Here is a 25,552-nt window from a genome sequence, read left to right as displayed (position 1 = left end):
GAAAATATCAAGATCATGAAGTGACTATCTCCATTTCCCTCAGGCCCCGCTAAATCTCAAGGTCCCTGGTTCAACTGTCTTGATCAATTTGATTTACTATAATCTCCACCATCCTAAAAAGTCTATAGCATTTCAAACTTACATTGATAATTTTTTACTGAGCAAATGCCTCCTCTGCCCCAAACGTACTGTGTTTCAGGGTATGTGTACCTTTTGGTGTCTTCTGCCTGATAAAGGCTCTGTTAACTCAGACTAGTACCTATTCTCATACTCAGTAAGCCTGAGATACATTTTAATAACAACTCCTTTCCATACAGAGTTCAAATATTCAGGCTCCACATTGTGAATAGAAAAACAAATATTTTTTAGTCCTTAAGTAAGTGATGGGGCAATGAAGACAGAAATTAGGTGAGTTACTTCAGATATTTTTAATTCTTATTTATTCTCTCCACCAAACCAAAAACTACCCATCCTTCTTTAGTTGACCAGTAGTAAAAAATAGAAAAACTATAGTTTAAGGCTATTTAAGAATGACTATCTTCCTTCAGTCCTGAGTTCCTAGGATTCCAGAAAGCTGTGGCTATTTGGTATGAAAACTGGTGATTGTGGTGGTGGTGGGCACTGGTGATTGTGGAAGGAGGGATGTTACAGTGGCTGGACCTGGCATGTGGCACCTGAACCAAGCAATCGGTTAACATCACTGGCAATAAGATATACCAACACATGTATACCTGATATGAGGTCCTAAGAAAGGTACAACATCATTTCAATGGTATTTATGCTAAAAATACATACTTGTATCTAATCATGAGAATACACCACACACATCCAAATTGAGAGAGCTTCTAAAAAATGACTGCCCAGTGCTCCTCAAAATGTCAAGTCATAAAAGACAAAAGAAGACAGTAACTTCCACAGATGGAAGAAGACTAAGGAGATAAGACAATTTTTTACTTTCTTTCTTAATTAATTAACACAGTGTAGGATCCTGCATTAGATCCTGGACCAGACAAAGAACATTTGGGAAAAATGATAAAATTCCAATAAGAACTGTCGCTTAGTCAATAGCATTGTGGCCGTGTTAATTTCCTGGTTGTGATCGTTACACTGTGGTTATGTAAGATAACATTAGAGAAAGTCAGGGGAAGGGTATACAGAAGTTTTCTGTACTATTTTTGTAACTTGTATGTAAACCTAAAATTATTTCAAAATGAAAAGTTGGAAGTTGAAAGAAAAGGAGATGGATAAATTGACTTAGGCCACAAGCATCACTAAAAAAAAAAAAAGCAAGAAATTTGGAGGAACGTAAAGATGCCTCTGAGTAGAGATAGATTTCAGGTGTGTGTGAGGAGAATAGAGAAAAAGATTGGGAATGGGAGACCAGCAAGAGGAAAACATCAAATTGGGGGCTGCTGATTTGACGTCAAATTGGGGAGTCTGTCGAAGTGTCCCCAGGTTGATGGCACACGGACACTTCGACCGAGGAAGACCAGTCACCTGCAAGTTTCCCAAACCTGGAGGAAGAACAGCGTGGGAAGCGAGAGCCTTGGAGCGCCGCGGCTGCGTGCGCTCCGGAAGCTGCGGGCTCGGGGATTTGCGGACCTCCACGCGGGCGCTGGGCGCGGGGTAGGGGGAAGGTTGTAGGGTGGAGGGTGTGTTTGTATGTGCACTATGTTTGGTGATGTCATTGCGAGTCAGTGAGCAGTGAAATTTAACACCGGCCGGATTTACTTGGCTCCTCTTCTTCCAGGGGAAGCAGCCGGCGGCAGTCAACGTTGAGAGCCTGCAGCGCTGCCACCGGCCCCCGTGCACCAACTAGATTTTTGAAGTGGGTGTGTGTGCTTGTCTGACAAATGTTCCGGCGTGGGTTGTTTCCAAGGACTTCCCCGCCCCCCTTCATCTCCTTCCCCACCCCCATCCCTTTCTCCTCCCAGGCCCAAAGCAGAGGACTCCACTGGAGTCACAGAGTCGCCTTTGAACCGCAAGTGAACCCGAGGGCTGCACTCGCAGCCGAGCTCCCGCTGCTGCCGGCGCCCCGCCGCCCGCCAGTGAGGTCTCCTGGGTCGCCGGCCCTCCCAGGGGAGCGCTCCCCCGGGCCAGTCCGTTTCCCAGCCAGGAAGCTAGAAAGTCTGGCTGTCTACTCTTCGGGTGCTATTTCTCTCCCTCCCCACCACCTCCTCCTCCTTTTGTTGTTGTTTTTGCGGTTTTGGAGCATCGTTTTCATGTGATTTTGTTTTCCTTTTTCATGGACAGTACCTGCACCCTTAGCAGAACGGAGTTGGCTTCTGTTTTCCGTTAGCACTTCGCTGCAAGGACAAATGCATACAAATGCATTTAGGAGCCCACAGGACAAGGCGTGGAAAGGTCTCCCACACAGCAAAAACGTGAGTAGCCCACCCGCTGGGGCAGGGGTTTGGACCAGCCTCTCCCCCGACCTCGGGATCCACTGAGCCGGTTGGAGTTTGTGCTCCCGCTTCTTGGCACTTTTTGAAGTTGGGGGAGCCGCGAGCAGCCGTGGCACCCTCCTCCTGTCTCCTCAATTTGTAAAATACCATGTTTGAAAGGAAGCCTCCTGCCAGCGGGTCTCTCCAACAGTTTATGCTAAAAAGATCTTGCGGCTCACGAGGAAAAGTTCACTGGCAAGGGTCCCCCAGCTCCCGCCGCCCTCTCGCCCGCCTTCCCTTCTCCTCCCTCGGGGCCCTGGCTGAGGTCTTGCTTCCCCGTGGAGCTCCTTTGGGCGTCCAGCCTGGGGATTGCCAGGGCTTTAGCAGCATCCTGGGCTCTGTGCACTCGGGTTGGACAGCGAGGCACAGACAGGGCGCAGGGTTGCGGGGTGGCAAAACAGGGTGCCTGACATTAGGGCTCTGCTAGACGCACGGGACTCAGAGGCAATCGCCTCTTGTCCTTAAGAGGCCAACAAACGCTCTTCCCATCTGGGGCCTGGGCTGCGCGGGGATCACTGGCTCTTCTCCGGGAAAGGGGCTGCCTGCTAGGGGCGGGACTACTCTCCGGGAGCTTTCGAGGGGGCCCTGACTGGTACACCACCTCCTCTTTCGGCGCTGAACCTACTCCCACCCCCTCACCGGGAAAACAGCATTGATGGGGAGAAGGGTGCATGGTCTTGGCTGGCTGCCCTGGTCCCTCTGGAAGAGGTCGGTGGGTTATGCAAGTTTGTTTCTGGCCCCGGGGGCGAAAGGAGCGAAAACGGCTGTGATCGTCCTCTGCCTCGAAGATGCCCCTCGAGAGAGTAGGAGGGAGGAGGGCAGGGGGCGGAACTGACCGTGGCAACTGAGGGCAGGCGGAGGCGGGCTGCGGAGAAAGACCGCCTTGTGGCAGTGTTTGTATGAACATGTGCTTCCCAGCCGCGTGCAGCAGAGTCTGGCCGGAGCTCGTGCGCTCTGTCCTCTGACCCCTGGAAACCCTGCAGCGGGCTTTCAGACTGATGAGTATGCACCTCCTCCCCACACGCCACTTCCAGATGAATCAGTGAGGAGGAACCTCCAACACCCCGTGCCTGTGGCGAGGTGCTGGGCTCCAGGGAGACCCGGGTCTGAGAAGAGGTCAGGCTCTTCTGGCCGCCTTCCGCAGAGAAGCGCATGCTTCTCTGCGTGTGTCCCCTCACTTTTCTCAATAAAACCCCTCTGCTTGGGTACCAAGGCATGTGTCCCCTCACTTTTCTCAATAAAAGCCCCTCTGCCTGGATCCACTGGGAAATCGAGGGGCAGGGGGGCGCAGTGGATCCTGCAGGATTGATCCCATCTTCCTGCTGATGTCGGACGTGGAATGGGGGATGAGGCTCAGGCTCCCGCAGCTCCAGAACCACCGGGAGCGGCTGAATAAGGCCCTCCACCTCAAAGATTCTCTATCCATCCCTGGGCCCTTCTTGCCCTCCCTGCCAGCACCCCCTCCCTGAGGGCTTTCCCTGACTACTGAGCAAGGCCTAGTCGCTGGCGAACATTCCCCTTGGTAGTTGTGATCAACCTTGTGGATTAAAGCCGGTCTTCTGCTTCTGGCCTCTGTCTTGTCTGGTTTACACTTCCCTTCCAGACGCTCCCAGAAAAGGTCCTGCATAAATTCTTGGGCAGTTTGGGGTTTGTAAATTGGGTCCAGATGATTGGGGGGAGGGAGGCAGAGAAACCAAACAGAATGGATTACACCGAAGAACTTCTGAGGAAAAATTAGACTACGTGGAATGGGAAAAGAACCCTTGTGGAGAGATGTTGGGGTGGGTAGCAGATCCTGGGTGCTGATCTCCTCTACCCTCCCAGAGAGCCTCTTCACCAGGGGGCTTGCAGCCTCTTCCAGATCCAGTTCGTTCCTCTACAATTGCCAGTGGGGGTGGACTGTGCAGAGTTAAGGGTAATTCAAGGTTACATCAGATTGCAGCCCCTAACAGCTCCAGCCACACACATGCAAGTGGGGAGAAAGTATTACTGATTGAGCTTAGAGAATTGCTCATTAAAAATATCCAATATCCATAAAGAATTCAGAATTCTTCCATTTGAAAAAACAAGACAAAAAAATGATACTAACCAACCCTGTATGGTGGGGACTTGGGAAAAGCAGCTGCTTAGTGTATGATAATGTCAGGTCACTGAATTAAACTTTAGAGTCCCTAATAAAATCCCTGAGGTTTTCATTGTTCACCACCCTTTTGTGGTGATGTTTTGAAAAAGCAGGGGCAGTTTTTTAAAATCTCAGTTCTCATTAGTCACCCCAAAACACTGACAGTTTAAGAGTGGATCTCTAAAACATTGTATTTCATGGAGATGCTTTCATATGGATTACTTAATGTGCACTGTGGAATTAATAAAAGAAAATTAAAACCAAAAGTCAGTGTTAGATACATTGACTTAATATATTATTGGAAAGTCTCCCTGGCAGGCTATTATGATACTTAAAGGATTTCTATAACCAAAGCAGAGGGGGGAGTTTGGGATATGTGGATCTATTTCTTAGCTGGCATGAAATTCTATTTTTAAATTTTGCTTGGTTGTGTTTATATTTAAGTAAATGTTTAAAATAAACTGATGGCTTAGGGAGAGGAATTGTAATTTATGGAAAATGATTTTGGATGTTGTTTAGAAGTTCTATTTCGTAATCTGTGAAGTTACAGAAAATAAATACATTATATTACAGGAATTAGAAAAGTTGTGCTAGTTTCCTTGCCATGCTTTCCCATGACTTGTTTTAGAATATGTAATTCTGAGTGTGAAGACCATTTCATTTTCATTCTCATAAAAGGCTAATAACTTCATTAGCCTTTCATTCACTCACCCACTCGCTCATTCATTTATTCAACAAATGTTCACTGAGCTCCAATTATGTGCCCAGCATGGTTCTAAGCAGAGGAGATACAATGGTTGAGCAAGACAGAAACACAATTTCTGCCCTCCCAATGTGCCCATTTCAGTATAGGAAACAGAAAATGAAACAACCGAGCTTAACAAAATGAAATAAGGGTATATACATGAAGACACTTATCCATCCTGGATAGGTGGGAAGGATACAGAGGGGTAATACTGGAGGGAAAGGCTGACCAAAGGAAATGAAATCTAGACTGAGACCTAAGTGGAAAAGGCATAGAATTTTCCAAACACAGAGCAGTAAATGGTTCAGAGGTAGACAGCATAATGTTTCTGAGGGCTGGAAAGAAATGAAGTTGGTTGCAGCACACATTGTGAGGACCAGAATCTGGAGAGAAACAAAAAGGATATTTAAAAGGCTTCTAAACCAGGTTACTTTTTTAGATAAATGGAGGTTAGAATGACCTGATTTCTTGATCTTAGGTTCAGTGTGCAGGTAGAAGATGCTAGAGAAACATCTAGCATCTACATATTTGTTGAAATTCAGCCCACCTGATGGAGTTACTGACTGATTTAGTCACTCATTTAAAAATCTCTGTTTAGCAGTAGCGTGTGCCAGGAATTTTGCTAGGCTAGGTAGCAATCAGTGTAACAATCTCTAGGGTATTATGAAGACAGACTAATTTAGATACAGGTTTTTTTCTTGCTACTGACCAGATTCTAGCCAGGGGTGTCCAACCTTTTGGTATCTATGTGCCACACTGGAAAAAGAAGAGTTGTCTCGGGCCACACATCAAATACATCATGACACATAATCACACCCCCCCCCCCCCCCACACACACACAAAATATCTCATGATGTTTTAAGTAAATTTACGATTTTGTGTTGGGTCGTATTCACAGCTATCCTAGGCTGCATGCGGCCCATGGCCACAGGTTGGACACTTCTGCTGGGCATTCTGATCACTTGAAGTCCTTAAACATTTATTTTTCTTGTACTCATGAATTGCCTGCATGCTTGGAATTTAACCAAAAGTTCTAGTATGCTTCAACCTGGACTATTTACACAAATACCTCTTGAGTTGAATTGATAGTCCACGAAATTTATTGTATGTAGGTTAGTAACACTTTATTTCCCTGAATCACTCAATTTTATCCCCTACTGCTGGGTTGAGAACTGTTTTTCAGTTATTTTGGGAACAGAGGACAGAAATTTTACTATTTCTGGATCTTAGCAGCTAGTAAAGAACCAAATCTGTAAAGCTGTCATGACTTAGAGAAGTTTTTGGCTTGTAAACATAGTGTGATGGAAATTGTTGAAAATATTGATGTATGTCACATGTGTGTGTTTTTCAGATTAGTTCACCCTTTCCAATCGGTTTAAATGAAAATCACCAACTCATAAAATAAAAGTTTCCTATTCATAAGATTTCAAAAGTCCTTTTTACTATTATAAATTAAATCTATGTAGGAATGTGCATCAGCAACCTGAGGATATATATCGTAATACCAGAGGGTCTCCTGGGTGCCCTAAACAAAATGATACCTAGGATTCCCTAAAGTAACTCAGACTCTTCAGATAAAGTTTAATAGCTCCAAAAACTATTTAGGGAAGATGCCTGGGATGGATATTAGTTCCTTAAATATTCTGAGTATGGTCTTTGGGTATCCATTTCCTGCCTGATCCCCTTTTAGGCCTCACCCCTCACATGTCTGGTTATGTTTTGACTGTTGCTTATCTCAAACTGAAAATGTGGCTAGCAGACCAGACACACAGAGTATTTTATATTTGGTTAGCTATCCTCAGATATTAACATCATGGATCATATGCATATTTAACTTTACTTTTTTCCAAGGGTTAAAAAATTAGGTCTATAGGGAAAAGCTGAATTCTTCACTCATTGAGTGATGAAAATGGTACACCTTTCTTGTTTAAAAATATTTACTGTCAATATTATATAAAAATGGATAAACATTGAAGACATGTTGCTTGCTCACATATTTACTTATTAATTAATCATAAAAGGCACAACACATACAGCCTACAATAGAGTTATGATTAAAGCATCAAGAGTACAGTAAAGACAAAAACAAACTAAGCAAACAACTAGAACAAGAAGGGAATCACAGAAGTGGACATCACATGGAGGGTTATCAGTGGGGGAGTGGGAGGGGAGAGTGGGGGAAAAGGTACAGAGAATAAGTAGCATAAATGGTAGATAGAAAATAGTCCGGGGGAGGTTAAGAATAGTATAGGAAATGTAGAAGCTAAAGAACTTACATGTATGACCCATGAACATGAATGAAAGGGGAAAATGCAGGTGGGAGGGGGTGTGCAGGGCAGAGGGTTATAAAGAGGAGAAAATGGGACAACTGTAATAGCATAATCAATACAATATATATTTTAAAAAGAGCACAGTAAAGAGCAAGTCCTCTTTAGGGGTGATGGGAAATTTCTTGAAGCAGGTGTTGTTTAAATTAGGCTTTGATGATACCTGCCATCCTGACAGGTGGAGACTTAAAGGGCATTTCGGGCACTTACAAGGTCTGTCCAGGGAATAGAGAATAATGTGGAATGGCTGGAACTCTGGGGGTGTCAGGTGTAGTGGGATCCATATTGCTAATCCAAGGAGGTGGGAACTGAATGATGAGGGCTTTTTCTGCTCTTCCTTCCTTGGCTATTAGTTTTCAGCATAAATAGAAAAAGAAAAATAAAATCTCTTTTTCAATCATTGATTTCTACCTCTCCATTAGTCATCAGCTTTAGTACAGAGGTACACTTGCATAAGGCATGGCTCAACTGATTTGTCATAATCTCCTAAAATCACCTGGTTAAGGGATAATGTAGATTTGTTCAGGTTTTCCCGCCTCACTCCAGGAACAGACTTGTTAACTTGTCTAGAAAGAACTGCATTTTCCGGTTTTCTCCCCTGAGGTCATTGGAGAAGTCTATGGGTCCGCAGAATTGCAAAGTGAATAAGGCTGGTGGCTGTACTCATCATTAGCTAGCTTTATTCTGAGTGGAAAAGTGCCCATTGGGCACTCAGACTAAAGTCTGAGTAAGCCAGATTACCTTGGGCAGGTGCGACGTGCTTCCTTTCACATTTCATTTTCTGCTGAAACAGCGTACTTCTGACGTGTTCTCCTTCAGTGACTATAATCCTGAACTATTTATAGTCTCACTGATATACATCATGCCAGTTATTTGTTGAAAATATAATTTTGAAAGGAGAAGAGCCTCCTTTTACCCAAACTCTAATTACATTGGGATCCATTCTGGAGAACCTAGAGAAATCATTTTAATCTTATACAGTGGTCCTCAATTTTGTTTTCACATTGGAATCACCTGGTAAGTGTTTAAAATTCCCCATACCACAGACAAATTAAAATCAGAACCTCTCAGGATGTGGGTAGGTTGGGCTGGATTCAAAGTATTAGTTTGAAAACTCTCCAGGTGATTCTACTGTGCAGCTAAGGTGAAAAACAGATCTAAATCATCACTTCCTCAGTGACATCTGTTCCACTAGAGTGGTCCTCAGAGTGTGATCCCCAGGTCAGGAGCATCAGCACTGCCTGGGAGCTTATTATAAATGCAAATTCTTGAGCCACACCCCAGGCTTAGTGAGTCACTAGCTCTCAGGGTTTGGCAATCTTGAGCCCTCTGGGGGGATTTCCTCACACACTAAAGTTTGAAAACCACCAATATTGAGCATTAGAAAGGATTTAAAAAAATGAGATAAAATAATCTGATCTGTGTCCTTTTCATAACATTAGATATACATGATTTAAGCAAAGTAATATTTACTTAAATATATTTTAAGTACAGCATAACTATAAATACCAAATGTTCTAAGTTGTTTTCCTTAGAGTGTCTTACACACAATCTATATTAGAATCACCTAGATAAAATCATACACATTCTGAGGATCCACTTCAGATTGTGGCAAGGCCCAGAATCTGCATTTTTCACCATCTCCAGGTACTTCTTTGCTAAACTAGCATGTAAGAAGCATTGTTCTAAATAGATGACACCTTGCCTGGAAATCTTTTTAGAGACCTCATTAAAGCATATGGTTCAGCTATTAGCCCACACCAGCTGAAATTCAAAACCCTGTTGTGTAAAAGTTGTGTTCTAGCTGTGCTCCGCACTGTGACCACAGAATGTGCATTTTTCACTTACTAAAAAATGGTTAGTAACATTTTAATGCAAATCTTATTTTCTTTATGTCAAGAAGAATAGTATAATTTTATATAGTTGGCTCACTTTGTAAAAGATCATCTTTCTTCAATTAAGATGTACTTTATACTAGTTCATAAAGGTAAAAACATTATTGGCCATAGGCAATGTACCAATTATATGAAATTAATAAAAAGAAAAAATGATTTTCAGAAGGCTCTGTAATCACTCTTTACAGAACTGTATTTTACAGAAATATCACCTGGGTTAGAATAAAAAACAGAATCAGGGTCTACATTAGCAAGAATAATACAATAAAATATTCTTTTCATCATGCTCACTACTTTTTAAAATTATATCTATGATTTTCACTTGGGAGTTAGGCATAGCCAATTATGAAGACTATTCAACAAAATCTTTCAAAAGTTTGGTTATACTAAAAAAATCACAACATATTTTTACTTGGCTAATTGATGTAAATAAATGATGAAGATTTTGAGTTGTAGTGATTGAGTATTTTGCTCAAAATTACTACTTATCAAAATGTCCATGTTGATATCTAGAGGCCATTACTATTTTCAGAAGCAAAGAACTATGAATCTAGTACAAGTGATTTGAATATAGTATTCAAATGGCTTTTACATAAAAATATTCATTTAAACAAATAACTAGTTCCATCCATTTATAATCACTATGATTAAGTGACTATCAGTTGTACTATTTTGCATAAATTTATATTACTTTGTATAAATTGCATGTATGGTAATTTGACATAATATAAAATAATATATACTAATAATAATGTTACTTGTACTAGTTCACATTTACTAGGTGTTTCCTGTGTGCCAGGTCCTGTCTTGTGTGCTTCACATGGAGTTTTTCAGTTAATCTTAAAAGAAAACCTCATGAGGTAGTTTTAACAGAAGCAGAAACTAAGGCACAGAGCAATAAAAAGCATGCCCAAGTCACATAGTGAGTGGCAAAGCTGGAACTTAAATTCTGAGCCCTTGCTCTTAAATAATATGAATATAAAATAATAGCTTAATTGTTAATCTTGTACTAGAGCATATTTTGGATTTTATATGAATTATAGGTTGCAAATGTCCAGCTAAGTTTTCCCAATTACTTATCTTTTTTTTCAGGAAGCTGCTTCTGCATTTTGTTGTGCTATGTGTGGCCGGGGGTGCTGTTCATGCACAAGAACAAGGTAAGAACGTCACCTTGATGCTTATTTGCTTACATAAAAATTTTGTTTCTGGACAGCAAAAGAACATGACTTTATAGTCATCATAACCTTAATTTCAACATTAAATAACAAATAATTCTACCTAGCGCAATGAGAATATAAGGGCAAAGAAACCAATTTTGGAGGGACATATGACCTTTAAGAAATTAGTCAGATCTTCCATCTGTGAAATTGCTTACATTTTTAAGCAAACTCTCTATAAAAGGGAAGTTTTGTACAGTAAAAAGGCTTTGCTTGTGATTTCATTTTAAGTGGGAGTTCTTGGGGGTGGCAAACTGTGACTGAATTACCTTTGCACTTCTTGAAACAACACAAGCATAACTAAATGTTCCATTTGGATTTACATCATTAGGAAACAAAGTAAAATTTGCATACCATTGGGCTTGGGATTTTATTTAATTCAAATGGAGAAGTTTGGAAAATACATCAGTGTTTTGTTTTGTTTTTGCCTGCTATCTGGTTGCTCTGGTAGTGTGGCGATGAGTGTCAGGAATCTATGTATACCTAATTTATTCATTTATTAAACAGCATTTTAAATGTGTCTTCCATTTGCCACATAAAATCCTAATTACCAGTAATTGAAATATGAATAAGGTAACATCTCTGACCTCAAAGTGGAGAAAAAATACTTTTGTCAAAGGTAAAAAAAATGCTGAAGTCAAAGAGAAAAACTCTGAAACTGCTGGATCTACCCACAGACAATGTCACCATGGCCCCTATTTTTCCTTCTGCCTTTTATCCGCATGCTGCCACATTTATTCATTCTGACAGAATTAACCTTTCAATTCAGTGAGCCACTTTACAATTTGGTCCATCACCAAATAACGGTAAGACAAGTGAATAAAATCAAATAAATGAAATGTATATAGGTAAAGAGAAGGCACAAAGGAAGGAGTAGTGCTCCATTAACTGACCAAATTGAAGAGTGGACATAGATAAATAGTTTGTCAGGTAGCATATAGATGGATTAAAATAGTCTTGGAAGGCGTTTTACAATTCTCTTTTTTTGGGACAAAGGTTAAATTAGCTCATATGTCACATGTAACTTCATGCACTATTATTCTTGACCAAGTCATTTCTAGAACTTTATTTTGCTTTAAGTAATCTTAATAGGAGAGAAACTGTATCTCCTAATTTCTCACTGTTATTACTATTACAGTTTCTGAAAACTTATTATGTACCCATGACTGGTACATTTTTCTTTACCACTACCTTATGACGGGGTTTTTATAATTATGTGATAGAACTGCTGAACCCAAGATTAATAAGAGTAAAGGTAACTACCCAAAGGGTAACAGGCGACTAAATGGAAGAACCAAGATTTGAAAGCAGGCATTTTTACTGTAAAGTCTACAAATTTTTTTTTAATGAGTCCTCTTGGACCACAGAGAAGATAGGAAAGAAAAGAAGACTGTATGTATTTTGTGTCTTGTTCTTTGCTGGTAGTTTATATGTATTACTTTAATGTTCATAATGAACCTGGAAGGCAGACTCTGCAGATAAAGACCCTGAGGCTCAGACGGGGCCTGCCCAGGCTGCACAGCTGAGACTTGGATCTGCATCTGCCCACCTCTGACAGCTGCAGCAAAACTCTTTCCACTACACATCCCTTTGCTTCACAATTGCCATCAGCTGGCGCTGTAAGTTTAATAATTTACAAAATGTGTCATTATCAAAATATTAAAAACCCAGGCAAAGCAAGATATAGAGAAAACTGAATATTTGTGAATCAATTTTTAAAAAAAATTCAGAACCAATGAAAGGAGTAAATCAAAGAAGTAATATCTTTCAACCTTAAGACTTTATTTATAGAATAAAAAATGTGCTCTTTTATTTCAGGGTGAGCATAATAATTTTTAGTTTTTTTATAACCATGACATTTTATTGTGAGCTAAAAAAAAAGTTAAAAAACTTCTTTGACTTTAGAAAATTGGATACTTTTGAGCACACACAAAGAAATGAAAATAATAGTATGCTATCAGAAACTTGGAAGTACTTTTTTCCTAAAATAGATTTTTTGTTAATTTGACATTGTATAATAATGTAACATTTAATCAGGAGATTAAAAATTCTTTGTGGAGAAACTGTGATTTTATAAATATCACAAATATCACTTGCAACCTTAATATAATACTGATAACTATATCTATTTGATCTAGAGATTATTCCAAATTATACTTCTTAGAAATAAATATATTTATACTTAAAGACTTTTCAAAACTTGAATAGCAAGGTAATACAAGTGTATAGGTTAAAAGTCAAGTTTTCCTGCAGAAGGTGAAACAAAAACCGTGTCCCCTGACCTCACCCAGTCCTGCAGTCCTCTGGCGCAAGCTCTCTCTCAGCACCTTCCTTTGGCTTTGACTGCCGTACTTCTTAATAACATGCTTATGTATTATTTTGACTTCCTATTTTTTGATTGTAAGGTTTTGACATTTTTATCCTACCATATGCCCCCTCTTCCCCATCTTCTTCCTGTTCTTTTGATATATGTTTATCAAAGTTTTGGATTAAATTACCTTATCATGACCATGTATGTATTTTTTTTTACCATTGAGCCACGCACATTTATATTTTCTTTCCTATACAATAAGAGTGCCTCCATTTTTTGTTTGCTCTGTGTTTTGTGTCACCATCACCAATACTTCTCAGATACTCCAAAAAGAATTCTAAAATTTCTATGAGAAATATTTTTTAAATGTACCATATATTCTATTTAAGTTTTTTGAGATATTCCTTTTAGAAGTTTAAATTCTCTTGTTCTGCCATGGACTGATAGTTCTCTGCATTTCCTGTAGAGTCAATTTCTCTCATCTGTGTTAGATTCAGTGTGTTGGGACTCATTTATTCTTTTTCATTATCTGTTTTCTTATTCGAGTGGAACATAACTTCCAGTAGCATCCTGAAAAATTGTACTTAGATGGTACACTTTGCAGCATTGAATTTCTGAGAATATGTTTGTTTCACCCATATGCTTGAGGGTAGTTTGGGTGGGTATATAATTAATTTTAGGCTGTAAATAGTTTTCTCTCAGAATTTTAAAAGCTTTTATTTATTGCTTTCTGGTTTGCAGTTAAAAAATCTTGTATTATACTAATTCTTGATTCTTTGCATGTAACCTTTCTATTTTATTATTTTGACCCTTAAGATCATCTACTTATCCTTGATGTTTTGAAATTTCACAATTTCATGTGCCTTGGTGCTAGTTGTTTTTTTTTCCCAGTTTGTTGTGCTGGGTATTCAGTAGGTCCTTTCAATGTGGAAACATCTTTAATTTTCTTGGAATTTTCTGTTGTTAGCTCTTTTTCTCTGACATACGAGGTCTGTCCAGAAAGTATCCATCCACTTACTATGAAAAATAGCAACATTTATTGAAGAAGATACAAGATACAAGAAACAGTGTACATAGGACAATGTACTTCAGTCCCCTTTGAAGCAGGCACCTGGGGGCCTCACACAATTCTCCCAGCTTTCTTTCACTGTTCAAAATACTCTGTAAAATCCTTTGTTGGTATCTCTGTCAGCTGCCCTGTCATATTTTCCTGAATCTCATCGTCTGAAATCTTTTCCCTTTCAAAGGGAAGACCTATCTTTGGGAAAAGCCAGAAGTCACAGGGTGCCAAATCTGGGCTGTATTGGGACTGATTCACCTGGGTGATTTCATGTTTTGCCAAAAAACTCTGCATGAGATGTAATGCATGAGCAGGTGCATTGTCATGATGAAGCTGCCAATCACCTGTCACCCTTAACAGGCCACTTTTGTTATACTGTATCTCTCACCCAGTGAAGAACACTGAGGTAGTACTCCTTATCAATTATTTGGCCTGGAGGGACTTACTTGTATCAGACAACACCTTCCCAATCAAAAAACACAGTTAACCTTGCTGCAATTTTGCTGCACCCTGTTTGGGCATGGAGAACCAGGCAACTTCCACTGGGGTGACTGGGCCTTCATTTCCAGATCATAGTTATAGGCCCATGATTCATCCCCAGTATGATCTCCTTGAGGAAATCTAGTTCATTTGTAGTGGTTTGAATCAAGTCATTAGCAACTGCGTCATGATGTTCCTTCTGCTCTGGCTTCTGTAGCAGAAGCTGTGAACAAATTTTGCAATACACGTTTTATGCCAAGACCCTGCATCAAAATCTCAGACAGTAGTTTTTGTAATCCCCAGATCTAGGTTTTACACTGTTAATCATCGATCTTTGTTGATTGCAGCCCATATACATTCAACATTCTCAGATGTTCTGCTTGTTGCAGGCTTTCCAGAAAATGGATCACTTTCAACAGATTCTTGACCATCTTTGAAGTGCTTATGCCTCACTTTTATTTTCACTGCACTCATTTCATCATCCCTGAAAGCCTTCTGAATCATCTGAATAGTTTCTATGGAGGAATGCAAGCTTAATGCAAACTTCGATGCAGATTCGTTGCTCTACTCACTCAGTCATTTTGAATATGATGGCCCACAGTACACATGCTCACTCAACAGCATATACTGCCCCCACTGACTGATACAGTGAAGTCATCATTGTTCACACTTGCATATTCCAGTCCACTCTCCTTGGCTGCCAAGTTACATCAATGTTGTGCAAACCGTTCTCATTATATTAACAATGGCTGGACTTCTTCTGGACAAACCTGGTATTAATTTGCTCTTTCTGTAAATTCTGTTGGTCAGATACTGGATTTTGTGGATTGAGTGCCTTTTTTTAGGTCTTATTTTTCCATCTTTGTTTTTTATTCTATTTTATGTTAAATTTTCATGTGTCTCTATCACAAGCATTTAAGTTTAATTTCTGGTGTGTTTAAATTTTTGAACTTTCTTACTTCACTTATTCCCTGTCCAATATCTTATAGAATATAATTCTGTTTGCCACTGTTGTTGAAGTGATATAAAGAGATTCTTGTGGGTTTCAAAGAGGGCTGTCTCACCATTCAGTAGGTAGAATTTAACTGAATTCCCTTATTTGCATTATGGTGCTTCTCTGTTAGATTCTGCTATGATCAATTCAGTGTTTCTGCATAAGTAAGCTTGAGTCTTCTGTTATGTTCTTGAAGTTGCTTGTATAGATTTTTAACTCTTCCTCCTTCCATCATTGGAAGCCTCATGCCTCTCTCCTGATTTCAGTGATTTGGTGCTTTCAGTTAGTTCTTGAGCATTTTCAGCCTTTTCAGAATTTCATAATGTGAGTTGGTCTACCTGTCCTTAGTACCTGCCTCTGCAAGTCCTTAGTGTTCAGTATCCTCCAGCGTGCTAACTCCTTCATTTGCTTTTCATCTTTTAAAATTGTGTTTATTTCTCTTACCTGCTATTGTCTCTTCTGTCCATTTACTTTGCCCATGTAGTTTTAAATCACATATCCTTGTTCTCATTTTAATGAAATTTAAGACTGAGCAGAGATCAGCATCTGTTATTTGCCATGTTTTCAATTCATTCCTTTAAGTTTTAATGCAGCTAACAAAATTATTTTAATTATGTTATGACTAAATATAAATTTTGTACTTATTACCAAGTTTTGGGTATAACCTAATGAATAAATGATTTTACTTCAAGAAAAAATTAGTTATTAAGGCTGTTTCCTGAGCATTTGACAGATATAAATCCCTTTTCTTATCAGACGCAGTCCACTTTCCTTAGCACTCTGTCTCTGTTGGTGGGCTGGCTGCCCTTGGGACGGGCGTGGCTGCAACCCCTCTGCAGGGTCACTTACACCACATGAGCCATGTAGCTCACTCTCAACCTGCACAGCTTTCTTGGGTTTATGATTCCAAGATATGAAAACCACATGTATAGAAATCCTGATGTACACAAGTAATCTATGTGTAGAATGCTCATCTTCGAGAAGAGTATTTTCTGTGAAAATTAATCCAAAGTGTGTTTATTATTAAGAGAAAAGCAGCTCATTCCAGCTGCAGTAACTCCAAGTATTTTCTCCCAAAACCTCTTATGGATGCCTAGTTAAAAATTTTACACACATGTTAAAGCCACATTTCTCATTTTACAAATGAGTTTACTTTTATCTCTTTAACCAGAATAGATGTTATTTACATTAAGAATAATTTAAAGTTGCAATTGCCACTTTTTTATTGTTGTTCAATTACAGTTGTCCCCATTACTCTCAGCAGTTTTCTGCCTCCATTACTCTCCCCTGCACTACCCATCCCCCACCTCCCACATTCAATTCTTCCTCCCTTTCCCCTTTGGTTTTGACCATGGGTCCTTTATGCATGTTCCTTGACTTGATCCTTCCCCTTCTTTACCCCATTATCCCCTTCTCCACTCCCCTCTGGTCACTGTCAGTTCTTTATTTCCATGTCTCTGGTTCTATTTTGCTCATTTGTTTGTTTTATTGATTAGGTTCCACTTACAGGTGAGATCATATGGTATTTGTCTTTCACCTCCTGGCTTATTTCACTTAGTATAATGCTCTCCAGTTTCATCTATGCTGTTGTGAAGGGTAGGAGATCCTTCTTTCTTTCTGCTGCATAGAATTCCATTGTGTAAATTTACCACAGTTTTTTGACCCACTCATCTACTGAATTGCCACTTTTCACATACCCATTGTGACAGCTGTGCTTAAAGCACAGGTGGTTTGCAGCCAGAAGTCTGGATGTATGTCCAGATTCTGATGCTTACTAGCTATGTTTCCTTGAGCAAGTGCCTAGAATACTCTAAGCCTCACTGTTGGCAACTCTAAAGTGAAGATAATAGTTGTTCTTACTACCTATGATTGTTGTGTGGATCAAATGAAATAACACATGTAAAGTGCTAAGTGCATGCCTGCTACATGATTAACATATAATAAATTTTAGTAGAAAAAAATACTTCTGATCTTTTTCCCCTTACAAACTCATAATACTGAAAAAATAAAATAAAATAGTTGCTTTTAAACAATTTCCTTTAGTTCCTTAAGTCAGTGAGCTAGCAGCTAGGAAGCCTGTATTTGAATCTTGGTTCTGGCATTGACTAGCTGTTGGGGTTAGACTACATAGAACAATAGAAAGTGGATATTGGGCAATTATCTAGATAATTTAGTCAATTTGAGTAAATGTGAAAGGAAAAGAAAAGTATATTGAAGCCTGTACAATCTTTCTTGTTTGCAACTCATATAATTTTATTTTAAACAGTCATTTTTTCATTTCTACAAACTAGAAAGAATATAACTCTGGAGCTTTACTGACTAAAATATGTGAAAAAAATTAAACAGTGAGAATTTATTAAAATTAAGTGTTATACTATGTTAATTTAATTCTTTAATACTGAGTTAACACTTTAATCTATTATAGTTTATTAAGTATTATTATTCTATATTTAAAATTGGGTAATTTTTAAAATGTCTTTTAAGCTATCAATTAGTAAGATATATAAAACATCTTATTTTTTAGGGGTAAACTTAGTACCTCCCTTGTTCCTCCAATTTGTGATAAATATTATTAGTGTTGACAGGTTAAATGGTTTTTTAGTTTTTTTGTACTTGTAAAGCAAGTGTAACCATTGGTTCTCCTGTATCTACTTCTTTAGGCATATTCTATACTCCACCACAGAGTCAATTATATAGCCACTGGATTTAGAGTCAATTACTTGGGTATGAGTAGCAGTTTTATTACCTGCTGAGACTCAATTTCTCCTTTTCCCCTCCTTTTTCTGTTTTTCTTCCTTATTCACTTCCTTCCTCTCCCCATTTTCTGTCTTACTTGCCTTTCACCTTTCTCTCTGCTTCCTTCTTTCCACTTTATTGAGTTCTAATTAGTGATAATATTATCAATGCTACCAACTATACAAGTTTCAAATGAAAGACAAGCAAGTTTGCAAGGTCTGTGCCAATATTTCAGCATCAGCATTGCAAGCTTAGAAGACTGATCTTATTAGCACTCTGAGAGAAGAACTATTTGTCATTAGTATATAACAAAATGACAATAAACAAAAATCACATTGAAGGTTTCAAGAGGAGGTAACACTTGAGTCTTTTTTTTTTTAATTGACTTATGAGTAAAGTTGGCATGAAGGGATATACTTAATGGGTCTCTGAAAGAATGGAATTAATGAAAACACAGATAAGCTTTGATATGGTAAGAAATTCAAGGAAAGTAAAAAAAAAGTCAAGAGTGGATAATGGCATGGAGTGAAAAGATACATCCTTAAAGGGAAAAATACGTAATTTAGAAGACAATCTGCAAGACCATATTTATTTCTGAGACTAACTGCAAGTTTGAGGCTTCCCAAGACCACCTTCAGATTCAAAAATGATCTAGAAGGCTTTCTGGACCTCAATGAAATCTGTTTTACTCACAGTTATGGTTTATTACAGAAGAGGAAAAACATTAAAATCAGCACAAAGGAGAAACACATGGGGCAAGAACTAGGCAAGTCCCACGAGTGAAGCTTCCAGCTGTCCTCTTCCAGGGGAGTCATGGTCAGTGCCAATTTTCCCAGCAATAAAATGTGACAGTATGTATGGAATATTGCCAACCAGTGATGCTCACCTGAGCACTCTTGTCTAGAGTCCTATTGAGACTCCATCATGTGGATGTGGTTGACTGCTCATGCAACTGACCCTCTGGAGGTTGAACTGATACCACATGACCCAAAACCCTCACCATAAATCACTTTGTTAGACCATCTGTTATGGGCCAAGACCCCCAGGTAAACAAAGATATTTTTATCAGGCAAGACATTCATGGACTTACAGATTACTTCCCAGGAGATAAGGACCAAGACAGGACTGTTCTTTGGGCAAGTTTAAGTTTTCTACTACATATGTAGCATGTGGGGGTGGATGCTATTGTGGAAAGAGTGAAAAAGAAGAGCTTGAAAAAGTGAATCAAGATGGGGGCCCCAATGATCCACTCACATTTCTTGAGAGTTCTGCAAAAAGGCCACCATACCACTTACAATTAGAAGGATCTTCTTAAATGTGTTAATCTGCTCAGTGTCAAAAACTGTATCATAGACACACATAGTTCCATGCAAAACTTAATGCAAAATTATTTTATAATAAGGTCATAATCTCTTAATTAGGGAGTGAGAGGATGGAAAATGGTAAAAAGAATTTTGTTTTTTGAAATGGGACATCCACAGGCTGAAAGAGCCAGAGTATTTCATTTTTGTTTAATGGTTCTTTTTTATTAGTTTGGACTCTCTTGCTTACAGTATAATTTTTTTTCCCGCATTCTGAATCTTCCTATTCTGATCTTGGAATTTTTATCATGTTTGACATTTAGCATAAACTAAAAAGAGGAAAACTTATTAGGCTGTGAGACTAGAAATGCAGGCAGGGACTAGATCATTAAGGACCTGAGGGCTAAAACGAGAAATGTGAGTTTTGACCCAAAAGTTATAGGAACTATTGATGGGTTATAGAAAGGAGTGTCATGAACTAAATGTTCATTTTGTTCTGCATTTTAGAAAGGTTTCTCAAGCAGCAGTATGAGTAATGAATTGGACAAGGGTGTATTATTAAAGGCAGAGAAATCTATCAAGAGGCTAATATTATAATCTGACTTAGAGTAAAGAGAGCCCCACTAAAGGTCATTTTGGACTTGGTGACTGAGAAGATATGGAGAATGGGTGGGGGGAAAGTATCAAAGATGATTACTAGGTTTCTGAGTTAGATGATAGGATCGGCCAATTCATTAATTGAAGCAATGTTTACTGTGAGCCTGTTTTGTTTAGTCGTCACCCTGTATGTTGGAATATAATGGTGAAACGAGACGAAGTCCTACCCTCTGGACTTCCACTTCACTAGGCAGCTAAGCAATAGGCAAGTATGTATATAAATTATATATACATAATTTTCTCTAAATTTTCAATTCTATAAAGAAAAAAATGAAGCACAATAAGATATTACAGTTAGAGTATTGCTGGGGCAAGGAGGATGACTATTTTATATTGTAATTAGTGTGGTCAGGGAAGGCCTCTCTGAGAAGGTAATATGTGAGCCTAGATCTGAATGAATTAAGGTTTAGAGCTTTCTTAGCAGAGTGAACACTACATGCAAAAACCATGAATTAAAAATGAGTTTGTTGGTTTTAAGGAGTAGAAAAGGCAAATTTGGCTGGAGCAAAGGAAGGTGGAATGAGGTCAGAGAGGTAAGGAGAGAACTGATGACGTCGGGTTCGCACACCGTATGAAGAGTTAGGATTGTAATTTTAGTGTAATGGGAAGCCATTGGAGAACTTTGGTCAGGAGAGTGGCATGATATAATTTACACTATACAAAAATTACTCCGGCAGCTGATGTGGCCATGGAGCTCTTCACTGAGAGAGGCATACAGTAAGAGGAACAAATTTGGGGAAAAATATGTATATTGAGTTGGTAGTGCTTGTGGGACATCTAATTTCTATTGGATAAATTCAACAGGCAATTGGATATGTAAGCCCAGAAGAGAGGTTTCGTGAGTCAGCATATGTGGTTATTGAAACCATGGTTTGGATGAAGTCATTAAAGTTGGTGTTTACAGTAAAAAAAGAGCAAGGCGTTGTCTTGGTAACATCATGATTTATTCTATACACAGGAAACAAATGGGTGATGGAGATACAATCAGTTCTGCTGTTACATAACATGTTCATCTCTTTTTCTTCTTTTAAGAAAAAGATTTTTAATGTATTTTTTATTTTTAGAGAGAGAAGGAGGGAGGGAGAAAGAGATAGAAACATCAATGTGTGGTTGCCTCTTGCACGCCCCCCCACAGGGGAACTAGCCCTGACGCAGTCCTGTGCCCTGACTGGGAATGAAACTAGTGGCCCTTTGGTTCACAGGCTGACACTCAATCCACCGAGCACATCAGCCATGGCACATGTGCATTTCTGAAAGTTGTCAAAATAAGAGATTGGCTCTAGAGGACTGCATGTGTTTAGATTCTGCCTCTGCACTTTCTAGTTTGGTAACTTGGGGAAATTGTTTAAATTCTGTATCACTTAGTTTGCATGACTGTCTGATGGGGTTTACAATAATGCCTACCTTGTAGAGTTTTTAAAGGAATTATGTGGCTTAATGCAGTAAAGTTCTTAGACTTGTGCTTGGTACATAGAGGGAATTTAATAAATGCTGCTATTAGTTTTATTCTTTAAGAAATGCAAAGCAGTGAATAAAGTGCCTTGTTGATAACATTTTTTAAAGGGTAACTGGTTTCCTTAGCAACACAAACTGGATTGATTTTGTGGTTAGGGCCACTCATGAAAATAGTAACTTAGGAGAGACAACTAAGTATTTCCTTGCTGTATTTATTGGTACCAAATATCTAACTTTGACCTCAAATTTGCAGTTTTGTGATATTCAGTGTTAGGCCTAAATTAATGTTCAAAAATCTGTCCTCAGATGGAGGCTTTTCTTTCTTTTTTCTCTTCTCCCCACTCCCTTTTATCTGTGCCTTCAGTCTTTAAGAGTTCCCCTCTATTCTCTCTTCTAGCAACACCTGTTCAAGCATTTGCTAAACATATTCACACTAAGATTTGAAAACTTAAAACTAGAATAATAATTAAATTTTACCTCCAGGACCTACTCTGGTAGCTACTTAGAGAATACCCGCAACTGTGAGACTGCTGTGGGGGAGGAATAGCCCTGCTGTGATTACTGAGGCTTGTCAAGGGAGTACATGGTGGCCTGAAGAAGACAGTGGCCTTGAGGCAGCATGGTGGGGCCAAGACTGCAGACTTTGGCGTCAGGCTGAATCTACTATTTGTCATCTATGTGATCTTGATCAAGTTATTTAATATCTCTGGGCTTCAGATTTTTATCTGTAAAATGGGTATAGACTTCAAGTATAAACTTGAAACCATGAGATATTATAATCCTACTTTTGTTTATGGACATCACACAAAAGAAACAACGTGAATGATATAATAAACCTGAAAATTCCATTTTCAACAAAACTAGGGGACTGATATAATCCACAGACTCCCAAAATATGCTGAGAAAAGCAGATGCCACATGGAGCAAAGTGAACAGTAAGATGTCAGAAAGCACCAGCAAAATCAAATTTCCTAAAGTGGGAAGCACACCCTGAAGAACTTAACCTTTTGTTAGGTTAAGTTTGAGTAAAACAGGTGCCATAGAATCTTGGGAGGACAGAAGCTTCCCAGAAGAAAGTACAAGAAAGAAGCACAGATAATAGCTAAGTGGCTCACTGGGGACCTATTTCAGAAAATGCAAAAATCTGACTTAAGGTGAAAGATTCATTCTTAAGTGTATACCAGTGGCAGTAGATACATGGAAAGGACAGCTGGGAGTGTGAACAGGCTGGCTGTAGAAGTTCCTTGGACTAGGTCTAGTGCAGAGAAGGAGATGGAGCTATATTAGGGAGTCATTTGAGAAGGAAACTGTTAATGCTGAAACAGAGTCTTTGGGTTTTGAGATTTGGAAGGCATGGGCCTTCATCTTCTCTCCCCAGCATCCTTCTATAAATGTCGGGGCTATGAAATAGTACATACAAGCAGTTGGCACAGCATCTATAGAAAGATGCAACAAAGTAAATGTAGGTAAAGGCAGCAAAAATGAGAATGTGCACATAAAAAATCATCTCTATGAATGAAGATCATAAAACAAAATATAAGAACTCAGAAAAAGGAAAAGATGGCAAGGCATTAAAAGGATATGAATTGTGAGCTTGTAGAACTCGGAAAAGAAGACATAGGGAAAAAACTTTTTATAAAGCAAGATGAAATTGGAATGAGCACAAGGAGATTAGACATTGTAAGAAACAGAAAAGATAGAAATGAGTAAAATCAGATAAGTAGAATTGAAGATACAGAATATATTTTAAGATATTACAGCAAAAGTTTAGATATGGAAGATAGCAGTGGAGATTCAAGATACTCATAAGAGAAATTTTTGAAGAAAACCAAAGCTATAAAGTAGATCAGATATTCAAGGATACAACTCATGAAAACTTTACTGAAGTAAAAAAAAAAAACCAACAACAACAAAACTTCAATTTATACAATAAATGGGCAAACTATGTGCCTGGAAACATCCAGAATGGTCAGAACGAAGCCGTAGCCTAATGCAATCACTGCACTTCACAGATAAAGAACAGCTCTTTGGGGCATGGTAGAGGAAAAATCAAGTCACTTAAAAGGAGAAAAAAAGTTGATTTCTTATTTTTATAACATTCAACACCTAATGATGTAGAACCTTATCCACAAGAAATTCAAAGAAATAAAATTTCAGCAAAGAATTTTTATCTAATCAAACTTAAGGTATGATGTTACCAACAAACAATTCTAAAAAGTCAAACACTCAGAAAATGTTCCCATAAACTCTTCTTGAGGAAACTAATAGAGGATCAACTTCAGCAAAGAGGAAATGACTGAGAAAACAACAACTGCAACAACTGGCTCTATTTATCAGAAGAAAATGTGGAAATAGAACAGAATGTAAACGCCATAAGCACTCATAGTGAGGGAATGGTACAATTACCAAAAATAGGTGGCAAAGAGGGAAAAAAGACAGGATGTAGATTGAGTTTGCTGATTAGCACATATGTGGCATTAAATAATATTATTCAATAAAAATACCATAAGGATATTTAGTAGTAAAAAGGTAAATACTAAGAAGGAAAATTCTATTGATTGATATTAAATAGTGAGAGAGAAGGGGAAAAGGAGAAAAAGGAAAAAGAAACGTTGTTTGCAGGAAAGAAATAAGAGATACATCCAGATAAAGAGGGCTAGGGACATTGTATACATTCATAGTTTTAAAGGTAACCCTTATAATAAAAGTGCAAACCTTTCTAAATCTCAAGGGAGCTACATAGAAAAACAAAGCAAAAGGAACAAAAAAAGTAATGGGAAAACAAAGTAAAATAACATTAAACTATCCCATAAATAAATATAAATAGATTTAATTTTGATACTCAAAAAATTTCAGATTAGATCACAAAATAAATAAAAATCTTCCCTTTTTACCTAAAACACACTGTTTCCAAGTAGGTGAAATAAAAGCATGGGTATATTCACAAATATACCAATATTCTATATGCATCAATATTCACAAAGCTAAGACCACATGAGATAAAATGCCAAATATATAGGTGGTAGAGACTTACCTCTTGTTCAAGACACATTAATTGGATGAAAATAAATGAGGATATGCAGTATAGAAATAAAGAAACAGTGAGGTTCAGTTAACTAGTATTAAATTCTATACCCTGAAACATCTTTGCAAGTGCTTATCAAACACTACTGAAAACTGACCATTTATAATGATGTATCAAAAATAGAAAGTGCAGATTAAATATTGTTCTCTTATCACAGTGCTATTAAGTTAGTATTTAGTAATAAAACCAGAAAACAATAAACCCCTCTAGCTGGAAATTAAAATTTCTTTATTAAATAATTTGGGTAAGTGGAAAAATACAAGAAAAATTTGCATAGTTTCTAGAATAACAAAAATAATGAAAATACCACATGAAAATACCACAAAATATCAAATTCTATAGGATACATCCAAAGCAATACTCAGAAAATGTATAGCTTTGATGCCATATAAATAAAGAACTAAGTACTCATCTTCAGAAGTTAGAAAAAGAATAAAGTAAACCAAAAGAAAATAGGATAAGATACTTAATATAAATGCATACACTAGTTAATGACATAGAAAACAAACAAAAAAACTGAGAAATGATAAACATCTTTTAAAATGATCAATAATGATACTGATTTAACAAAAGAAAAAAAATAGCAAAATATTCAACACTGGAAAATTGTAAGAGAATTACAGAAATAGGAAGACAAAAGAAATTGTAAGGGAATGTTGCATGAAGATATTTGGATAATGCATTTAAAACCCTAGGAGAAAGCTATTACCTCATGGAAAAATA

The 25,552-nt window shown here is 38.3% G+C and overlaps 1 protein-coding gene across 1 annotated transcript in view; it reads left to right on the top strand.

The window, feature by feature from the left end:
* The first annotated feature begins 1,752 nt into the window (after positions 1–1,752).
* Positions 1,753–25,552, top strand: part of COL24A1 (collagen type XXIV alpha 1 chain) — a 333,553-nt gene continuing 309,753 nt past the window's right edge. Inside the window, exons 1-3 of the mRNA XM_036026370.1 lie at positions 1,753–1,828; positions 2,254–2,384; positions 10,626–10,690. Of these exons, the coding sequence (XP_035882263.1) occupies positions 2,329–2,384; positions 10,626–10,690 (121 nt within the window). The 5' untranslated portion in view covers positions 1,753–1,828; positions 2,254–2,328. The remainder of the gene's footprint in view (positions 1,829–2,253; positions 2,385–10,625; positions 10,691–25,552) is intronic.

The sequence above is a fragment of the Phyllostomus discolor genome, chromosome 5, assembly GCF_004126475.2.
Source record: "Phyllostomus discolor isolate MPI-MPIP mPhyDis1 chromosome 5, mPhyDis1.pri.v3, whole genome shotgun sequence".
Taxonomy (NCBI): Eukaryota; Metazoa; Chordata; class Mammalia; order Chiroptera; family Phyllostomidae; genus Phyllostomus; species Phyllostomus discolor.
The sequence above is the reverse complement of the archived record's forward strand: the minus strand, read 5'-3'. Positions and strand labels throughout refer to the sequence as shown.